At 40.5% G+C, this 10,340-nt stretch overlaps 1 protein-coding gene across 2 annotated transcripts; it reads right to left on the minus strand.

The window, feature by feature from the left end:
- Positions 1 to 617: 617 nt before the first annotated feature.
- On the minus strand, positions 618 to 3,429 carry LOC148021662 (uncharacterized). 2 transcript variants are annotated; one of them, XM_087697139.1, is made up of 7 exons: positions 3,266 to 3,429; positions 3,158 to 3,180; positions 2,959 to 3,063; positions 2,252 to 2,366; positions 2,008 to 2,157; positions 1,188 to 1,233; positions 618 to 1,091 (listed from the first exon to the last, which is right to left on the minus strand). In XM_087697139.1, exons 1-7 carry the CDS (start codon positions 3,266 to 3,268, stop codon positions 865 to 867), a joined length of 669 nt encoding a protein of 222 aa, XP_087553265.1. In that variant the 5' UTR covers positions 3,269 to 3,429; the 3' UTR covers positions 618 to 864. The 2 variants fall into 2 exon arrangements, with proteins under 2 accessions (XP_087553265.1, XP_087553264.1); XM_087697138.1 differs by having other exon boundaries at positions 1,179 to 1,233; positions 3,266 to 3,425.
- Between the last annotated feature and the right edge of the window lie 6,911 nt (positions 3,430 to 10,340).

Consider the following 10,340-nt stretch of genomic DNA (forward strand, 5'->3'; position numbering starts at 1 on the left):
GCAACTTTAATCATCATGCATTGTGAGAATCCACCTTTGTAGTTAAAACTTCTTCCAAAATTTTCCAGATAACACACATTGATTTGATAATTAACGCTGCTTCAAGATAATCATGTGCCAAAACTTGTGCAAACAAACAGATAAGAGCAGCTCTTTTTGGAATGTAGGTGGTGTGGGAAATTCTTTCAAAATTGAACTCTCAAATGGGCACTCTTCTTGGGCCACCAATTCACATAGGAGACTCCAATCACCTCATAATTTAGCTCTCAAATGGGCACTCTTCTTGGGCCACCAATTCACATAGGAGACTCCAATCACCTCATAATGGACTGCAAGGATGAGGACCAGCCAGTGCAGCATCGAGAGACAGTACAACCAGAGGAGATAAAATGGTCTACTGAAAGATAGCTGCTTGGCAACGGTTAAGCAATGGTGGCTTCCAGTAAATATGTTATGCAAAAGGGGCACATCAAGGCTCGAATACATGATCACATATTAACCAACAAGACTTCAAACTTCATTCATTAATATAATGGCCTGCAAGACACAATCATAACCGAAACTATGTGTTGCAACTTTGTCAAGGTTGGTGACAACCACAAACTTCAAACCAGGTAGAACTGAAAAATCAACAGAAGAATTTAATTCAGGGCACACTATACCTCACAATAGTATTAGGCTCTGCAAGTTCAATCAGATAGCACCCAGCTTGATGAACTCAAATACAGAGAAAAGGTTGATCAAAAGTGATGAATTTTGACCAGGGATCCAAGACTCCCTATTTGTTGCCTTGCCAAGAGAATTTGTCTACAAAGCCAAGGAGAAGAGCCACAAAACAGTTTTCTAGCTTCCCAAAGAGTCTTCTCACCGTCTGTACGGTGAGTACTGGGGTGATCGGGACCTATCTCGCCCATAACTCCCCTTGCGAGTATACCGGGGAGAGCGGTCACGATCCCGATCCCAATCACGCTCCTGGCTGCCTCTGTAAGGTGAATAGCGAGGAGACCGTCTTGAGCTATAGCTGTCACGATCACGATCTCGATCCCTATAGTGATCGCGACCATAGCCGCGAGAATTGCCCCGAATTGCAGCTGCAAAAAATACAATTAAAAAACCTAATAAGCATCAACATATTATATAGTTCTTTAAGAAAACGCAAACATCTTGAAGCTACAGACCCCGCACACCAAGATAGGCACCAGGAGTGGGTGTCCTTGCCCTCTTCCGTTTTGCCTGTGACAAGATAACAGCACAGCTTCATGAGAACTTACAACCCCTTGGCATAACTCAGAAACCCTACCTCAAACCTACCCTCAAAGTTAGACACAACAGCCATATACACTTCAAAATCCACATAATCATTCTAGTGTAGCAGACAGCCTCTTATAAGGTTTTAAGTGGGGCATCCATGGATTTAGAACGAACAGTTGGTCTCCTAGCTAACTTAAGAGCTCACACTAGCATTCTGTAGCAACCTTACCAACCATTAAGCATTCGAATTGAAAGTCGATTTCGACATAGGCTCTGTTATTAAGGAAATGGGGAACTCGATTTTGAGGAAAGGCTGCTGTAGAATTGAGATCTGAAGCAGCACTATCCAGTTGGTTGGTTTGTCAATGATCAGCGATGCGGTCGGCAAGAGCTTGAAAGGGAAAGGTTTAAGCACTAAGTCAACTGATACTGCCATAAAGCATGCTGAAGCAGAGTCCAGCACCAATACTGTGTAACATCAGTGACTTGGAGTAAGTGTGGTGAGGTAGAGGCTTGATCGAGTCGGCTTTGACAAAGCTCCATAGTTCATTGAAAATTTGAATTTCTTGATAATTCGTTACGAGCCGATGCAGGAAATTAAAATCGGGCAGTGAAGCCGCAGGGGAGGCCCTGACACCTTAAGCTCTGAACGATCAACGAGAACGGCCAACCGTTCCAAAGACAAGTAATAATATTAGCAACTCTGTGAATGAAGCCAGCCTCTCCCAAAGCTTGCCACAACATAATCATCCTCACCTTTTCCACTGTTATGATTCGACCCTCCAGAGTAGAGCGGTTGAGATATTTGATACATCTGTCAGCATCTTCAAGTGTTTCCATGGTTACAAAGCCAAAACCCCTGGACTCACGAGTGCGAGGATCCACCACCAGCCTGCATTCAATCACCTGCAGAAAAACCAGTAGCTTAAAAATAGTCCTTAATGAGACAGTTAACACAGGACAGTTCAAAATATGATGTCCAAATAAAAATTACAAATACCTTTCCTTCTCTTGAAAAATGCTCCTCTAAATCCTTCTCAGCAACTCGTGTGGATAGCCCAGTCACATAAAGATTGTTTCCAGGATTAGTTGACTCCTCATTGTTTCCATTATCTCTGGCATTCAGAGGATAAAAACTGTCAGCAGTGATTAAAAGAAACAGCCGGCAACTTGTTGCAGAGAAGAGAATATACCACAGGTTGCATAAGACAAGATGCTGTGAGACCATAAAAAAGTCATCACTATGTCAGGTTAGACAAGACACGATACTGTAAGACCATAGGAAGTCAACATTGAGTGCATCATATTAGTATGGAGTAACCATATTCAACCTCCATGGGCCAACCTCATATCTAATTCATGAACTCGTTGGTACACAGACGCAGGCCTTGTCATATGACGAGTAATACCAAACCATGCGCTAGGGAGCATCGCACCAGCAGCAACGCATAAAGCAAAGGCAAGCAACTGACATACAAAGGCTTTACGATCACGCGCCTATCTCAATTCATGATTCAAATAAGTCAATGGAGAGGAAGATGAGCGACCATCAACACGCAGCTTGAGCCAGAGAAATCTAGAGTAGAACCCGTGGCAAGAGAAGAACTCCACAGAGTCCTATCTATAACAAGCCCCTCTCAATTTCTCACCGAGAGAAACAAACTTTTCCGCAATAATGTTAAAACAACAGATCTGGACAAAACGCACCTTCTTGCAGGACTTCTGGACGAGTAACGCCTCACAGGACTTCGGGATCTCGACCTGGACCGAGACCTGGTGTATCTCCTCCTGGGAGATGGAGACTCGGAATATCTGTACGAAAGAGCCAAAATGACTTTGAGTTCTAACCAGCAAGATGACAGAAACGCACAGAAAGAGAGAGAGAGAGACTCAGTTCCCCGCTCACCTGCTACGCTTCGGAGAGTCCCCCTGCGAGTAGTAGATTCACAATGTTGTCAAGGTTATGACATAACGAAAAATGGGAAGAAGAATGAGAAAGAGTGCAGACCCTTACCATGGAAAATGGCAGACAAAGCCACAGAGGGACAGAGAGATCTCTGTGTGAAACCCTACACGAGGCAAATGGCAAATGCCCACGGCAGGAGGATGCGAGCGTTCCTCTTCTTCTTCGATCGAAACCCTACAAACGGGACAATGACCGAAAAGGTATACGTAGGTCACAAATAAAGAACGGCGCTTAGCATATATCGTCCGACAACGATAATTAAACGTGTACACACCCACCCAGGTTTGATGCCGGCGGTCCCTGAGAATCGATCGCAGCACCTTCACAAAAACGCGGAAGGCCCCTTAACACGTGCATCTGCTGATGTCATTAGGTCTGCTTGTTAGACGGGCCAAAGTAATCGATTTCTTATACAAAGAAGGAATGAGTCAAAATGTTTTTGCACTTTCGTAAGATAAGCATGCCTTGGTCGGGGATAACCCTTTTTGGGTATGAGTTTAGGTATAAAAAATAAGAAAAAAGTTTTGCTGAATTCGTGCACTTGAAAAAAAAGTTTGAGTGCCATTTTTTATGCTTCTATTTGTATTGTTTGATTGTGTGAGTGTGTGCACCGTTCAATTGTGAAAGAGAGAGAGAGAGAGAGAGAGATTAACATATTGTTGTTTCATTTTTTGCACATAGAGAGAGACCGCCAACAACCATAGAAGAGAGGCAAAAGAAAAACTTGGAGAGAGAGAGAGACTTTATATTTTCTAGTGGGCAGCGGCACCAGAGAGAGAGAGAGAGAAACCAAGAGTTATTTCTTGTTAGAGAGAGACAAAAATAGGAAAAAATCTTTTTTAATAATCATTGATCTTATATGTTGTTTGTTTCATGGGATAACAAAAAGAGAGTGAGAAAGGAGAGAGAATATTTTTCTTAAAATTTTCAGATATGTTTATTTTTTGTGAGAGAGAGAGAGAGAGAGAGAGTTCAAAAAAAATTGCAATTTTGCATAAACAAATATATATTAGAAAAAAACTTAAATTTAATTATTAATAATAATTTTAAAATAAAAATATTATTTATTATTATATTTTAAATATTGATTTTAAAATATCTACATGTGTATTTTTTTACTTTTTTTATATAATAAATATTTTGATACATATTTATATATAAATGATATAATTTTGATGTGTGAAATTAGATTTACTATTTTGATATTAATGTTATTAAAAAAATTATTTTATTTTAAAATTTGTAAGATAATATTTGTATTTTAATTTTTAAAAATAATAATATTTGATCATAAATTATATTTTTAAAATATATTGATTATTTTTGTATACTTGTTTTTCGTTTTAAATTTAGTTTTAGTGTATTTGAATTGAAATATGTGATTTGATATATGATTTATTGTGTGGATTTATGTATATTTTTAATTTAAATTTATTATAATGATTTGTTGTTTCAATTTAAATAAATTAAGTTTAAGAAACTAATGATGAGCAACCTTAAAATTTTTATTTGTGTAAAAAATACAAAGAAAGTGTATCCGAGAATATCTACTCTTTCTTCCGTGAACAAAGTATGCAATTGATTCACGGATCCTTGGTAAGATGTATAGCATTTACCAAATGTCAACCATTTAATAATAGTATTTTGTGAGGTGCCCGCCCATCGGCGTTCCAGGCACTCTTTTAGCGGTCTATCGAGAAACAAATCTAAGCGTCGCTGCCCGGCACTCCCAAGGAATGTTCCGAGTTTTGTCGCCTAGGGTTTCCCGAATCCGCCTCGCAACGGAACGTTCACGACCGAACCCACTAGGATCGACCTGAAATTCGGGTTCTTAGTTGTCAAGGTCTCCTATTAGCATTCTAGCATCGGGTTTTGGACATCCTACTTTACGCAGAGACATCCAGTCCGAAGCAAACCCATGCCGCACTTGGTTCAAAGAGAATGGGAAACGAGAGGGATGCGTTGCTCAACCTCTCTGCCCATAGGGCATAGTCCCATTCCGGTCCCCTAAAACGGCATGAATCAGGTTCTAACCTATCAATACCTAAAGGTCGAATGACGATAAAAACTTGTGAGAAGCCTCCCAGTTCTCTGGGACCACCCTGCCGTAGGACGGACCCGTCGGGGATTCCGCCCACCCGCTTCCCTTAATAGCTTTAGTTTTCTAATTAGGTCCTACCACATTTATGTGTGACACTCAAAATTAGCTTCATTAATTAAGCCTTTTAGGGAACAAGGTTCGTTCGCGTAAATTATAGCACAGACACGAAAACAGAGCAAAGCAATCTATTGACAAACAAGATCAAACAAGTTCCTTAACTTATCTTCAAGTTAATCTTTGTCTCCCGCCCATACAGGAGAAATTATGTTTCGCTTCTGTCCAACAGAAGTATCCCTTCTGCCATGCAGAAGTAACTGGTCCAATTCACATGGCACCAAAACTCAATCCTTTATCTAGAATAGGATCTCCCAACATGCCCAGATGTTGGGGGCCACGGAGGTCTTCAACTCCATTCTTGACCTAGCAAGGGGTGTCCAGAGCTCCAACTGACCCACAAGCTGTCTAGGAGCGAAACATCATACCCGTGGTTGGCCTTTTCACCACTCGACCTTCGGCCCATGAATCGAGCAGTGCCCTCTCGGGTTACTACGCGGTGCAACCATGGAGGTGATCCACCCGTACAATATATCCTTCCTTAATTAAATCCTTTAAGAATCAAGCACAAACAAGGCATTCAGCCTAAAATCATTTTCCAAGAAGACATTCCTTTATTCCCATGGCGACTTGTCATCACAGACCCTTGCCATGCATTTACCATAAATCACAAGCACTTGGACTAATCATCCAAACAATAACTAACAACCAATTGAATGTGAAAACATTTAGGATGTTGTTCGATCAATCAACAAAACCAATTGCATTCTTTTCAAACAATGCAAGAATAGACGATATAACATTTCCATTGTATATTTGCTCTCTCCCTTGGGATCTAAGAGCAATACCATGCAAACATGTTCTTAACACTTCCTTCCTTCGGCTAGGGCATATGTTAAGGGTTCAAACACTATTCATGATGTAAGTTCTATAGGTCACTTACCTTGATTGATAACCCAACCTTGAATTTGGATTGGCAAAAGCCATCGTTATCCCACAGATCTCAAGACATCCTAGCTTTAACCCTTATGATCAATTTCTTGTACTAGCTCTTAGTCAAGTCATGAGGTAACTAGAAAATTATCCTCATATATCAAACATGTCATAGGCATAACGTATAAATACTTGATAAGATAAGTGTGAGATTATCTCAAGTAATTAGACTTTAACATGCCTTGCCGTGAGCTAGAATATAATTCTTCTTGTAATTGCTCTATTAGCAAATAAGTCATATGTAACTAGGTGCAATTATCTTCCCTTGATATATGCACTTCACAAACTCCATCTTCCGAGTAAGCGAGATGAAATTTATCTTTTCCCATGACCTATACTCGTGCAATAGTATGAGGCCTAACGTATCTCATACAAGAATCAAAGCAAGCATCTATCAAATTGAAAATACATTACTTACAACCGGAACCGCAGTTGGATTGATGGTGATGCCTTTGCTCGAAGCCTTGTTGCTAGTTGCAGGATTATCATCCACACGCGACATTCTTTGCTTGGAGGCCATCGTCCGCAAATAGACTCAAGAGATTAAGAAGGTAGAATAGATTCAAGATGGGAGAGCGTAAGAGAAGATGGTTAAGTCAAGGATCAAGATAGAGGAAATTGAGCCAATTCTCTTCCTTGCAGCCTCTCGGGCTGACTCTTCTCTCTCTCTCTCTCTCAAGCTCTCTTTCAAACTCTTCCTCACAATCTCTTGGAGGAGTATCCTCCTCTCTACCTCTCTCTCGCAGCCTCTCGGGGTCTCCTTATGCTTCCTATGCCTCTCCCATGCCTCATATTTATAGTGAATTAGAGAAGAGGGCTTGTGGTTGAGGAGTGGAGCTCTTTGTGGAGGGGGATCTTGGAAAGATCAGTGATCTGATGCTCAGATCATAAATCTGATGGTTCCATTGGCTCCGAAAGGGGGGTAAAACCCCAAGACTCTTGATTAGAAAGCTCTCAGTTCACTCCTTCTTCTTTTCTCTGTTCGAAGTGCTGTCTACTGCCTGTAAACTGCGATCGCGGCGCGCGCGATTTCGCCAGTCACTTCTCTTTATTTTTCTTTTTATAAAATCTTCAAACTAACTAAAATATCACTTGTCTTTTCTTTTAAATGACATCTAGTTTAAAAATCTCCATATCTTTTTTTTAAGGATAATATCTAAAATATACTAGCTTTGCCCAAAATCTAATATTTTTGGACCTTTCAAACTATACACATGAACTTAGTGATTAATATAACTCATAAGTCTCATTCACGTTGTAATTTACGTGAAGGGTAGCTACGGTCTTTGCCAATTCGAGAAAAACATCGAATTTACGACTCTTGATTTTTCTAAATAAAATATTTTAAATTAAATAAAAATTATCAATAATTAATGTTAGTTAGTTTTTACCTTAGTTAGTCTTTAGTTAGTAATCTTATTAACTTATTAATTGACTAACTAACTTTTATTGTGCGGAGATATTACATCCTCCTCCCCTTAGAGAAATCGAGATGTCCTCATCTCGAGAGAAACAAGGGGTATCATCTTGGAATATGTGGGTTATGGAACACCACGCTTTTGCTGCGCTACTCTGATCTCTCACAGACATACGATCTTTTGAAAAAAACAACCTATGGTATTTGATATATTTGAGTCTTGGTTACAATAGAAAATTTATTGTAGTTACATCTCATGGATATCTTCTAGGTTTTTCCTAAGCACTTGGTATATTCTAGATCACTGGAGCTTGTACGGCTTATTTCTTGTAAGCTGAAGTTCTCTTCGAGTTCCATTGGGATAATTGATATAGTTATGTCCAATGTTGTGGCACTCAGAGCATCGGTGTTTAGGGTGCTTTGGACATTCCCTTTTGAAATGACCTAACTCCTTGCAATAGAAACAGCGCGGAGCTTTATCACTTGTGGTCACAAGATTTTTGGTTGTTCTTGGTAGGATTTTCTTCTTTAGACCAAAGTGTCCTAGGATTCTTTTAGCAGATTAGAGTGGTCCTTTATCTTGGAAACTACATTTCCAGATTGTCCTGCCCTTCGTTCGGGACTGAGCTCCATGTACAATTGGCTTTGCTTGTAATACTAAAGAATACTTCCAAGCTTCGACATTCTGGTAAGACCCAATCTGTATTAGTTGAGAAGAAATGACTTGAGAGAAATTCATTGCACATTATGACTATCATTCCTTGCCAGAGTATCTCTAATCATTTGCAAGTTCTAGGCTCAAAATAGACGCAACTCATATTACTCAAGTTAACTGTAGTTACAAGAGTAAAGTTTATTCCAATACAAGTTGTATTTCATGTCGACAAAATTTCTAGGATTTCTAATAATCCTAAAGTGGTGTAGTAGGTTCTAAGTATTCGTCTTCATCTGATTCCTCTATATATCCGAAGACTGCGCTTGTGTAACTTCGTTTTCTTGGAAACTCCGTATCTTTTGGACTTAAGTCAGGGCAGTCTACTTGGACATGTCCTAGCTCATTGCAATGGAAACATTGACGGTAGGGACATCTCCTACGGATGTGCCCTATCTCTCCACATGTATGGCATCTCTTACCCAGATCTCGGGAGTCATCTTTACTAAAATTTTCCGATTTAAATTCTTGGACGATTGGATTCGCTCGGAGTAATGCGTCTTGCAAGTCAGTTGGACGCATTGCTTCAAGACGGTGGTTCAGAGGAGTGTTTAGGCCATGGCAAAACTTGGATACTTGCTGCGCAATATCCATAGGTGGTGCGTATTTTAGTAGGGTTACAAACTTTGAGTAGTAAGCTTCCAAAGTTAATTCTAGTTGCTTTAGCCTGAAGAATTCATTCATCTTCAAAGTCTGGTAGGTTGGCGGAAGGTATCGTCCGCGTACATCATCTTTCACTTGAATCCAAGTAACAGCGGCTTCAAAAACACATTGATCTTTGCACCATTGCTTCCACCATAATCGAGCCTGGCCAACTAACTTAAGTTTGGCTATCATTGCTTGATTGGTAGAGGCAGTTCCCGAAGCAAAGAAATAGTCATCCATCGACTCAATCCATATCTCTGCCTCTGCTGCAATGTCTATCCCTCCTCCATCAAACTCGGGTACCTTAATTTGCTTGAGAAGGAATTTCTTCTCTTGCATGTCAACATTCGTGGGTGCAGAAGGTGCCTAACAATCAAGCCATACTGCTTAGATTATTTTGTTTAAGATATGTCTACAAACCATACATTAATCAATCACGTATCATTACAAAATTTCGCTCTGATACCAACTGTGAGGTGCCCGCCCATCGGCGTTCCAGGCACTCTTTTAGCGGTCTATCGAGAAACAAATCTAAGCGTCGCTGCCCGGCACTCCCAAGGAATGTTCCGAGTTTTGTCGCCTAGGGTTTCCCGAATCCGCCTCGCAACGGAACGTTCACGACCGAACCCACTAGGATCGACCTGAAATTCGGGTTCTTAGTTGTCAAGGTCTCCTATTAGCATTCTAGCATCGGGTTTTGGACATCCTACTTTACGCAGAGACATCCAGTCCGAAGCAAACCCATGCCGCACTTGGTTCAAAGAGAATGGGAAACGAGAGGGATGCGTTGCTCAACCTCTCTGCCCATAGGGCATAGTCCCATTCCGGTCCCCTAAAACGGCATGAATCGGGTTCTAACCTATCAATACCTAAAGGTCGAATGACGATAAAAACTTGTGAGAAGCCTCCCAGTTCTCTGGGACCACCCTGCCGTAGGACGGACCCGTCGGGGATTCCGCCCACCCGCTTCCCTTAATAGCTTTAGTTTTCTAATTAGGTCCTACCACATTTATGTGTGACACTCAAAATCAGCTTCATTAATTAAGCCTTTTAGGGAACAAGGTTCGTTCGCGTAAATTATAGCACAGACACGAAAACAGAGCAAAGCAATCTATTGACAAACAAGATCAAACAAGTTCCTTAACTTATCTTCAAGTTAATCTTTGTCTCCCGCCCATACAGGAGAAATTATGTTTCGCTT

The sequence above is a fragment of the Lygodium microphyllum genome, chromosome 17 (assembly GCF_053477565.2).
Source record: "Lygodium microphyllum isolate KBCC chromosome 17, Lygodium_microphyllum_v1.1.10, whole genome shotgun sequence".
In the NCBI taxonomy this organism is placed as follows: domain Eukaryota; kingdom Viridiplantae; phylum Streptophyta; class Polypodiopsida; order Schizaeales; family Lygodiaceae; genus Lygodium; species Lygodium microphyllum.

Coding starts and splice junctions, on each gene's coding strand:
- LOC148021662 (XM_087697138.1), bottom strand. Junction 2,367..2,958: donor TCCAGAAGTCCTGCAAGAAG/GTGCGTTTTGTC, acceptor TCTGAATGCCAG/AGATAATGGAAACAATGAGG. Junction 1,234..2,007: donor GAATCATAACAGTGGAAAAG/GTGAGGATGATT, acceptor ATCTTGTCACAG/GCAAAACGGAAGAGGGCAAG.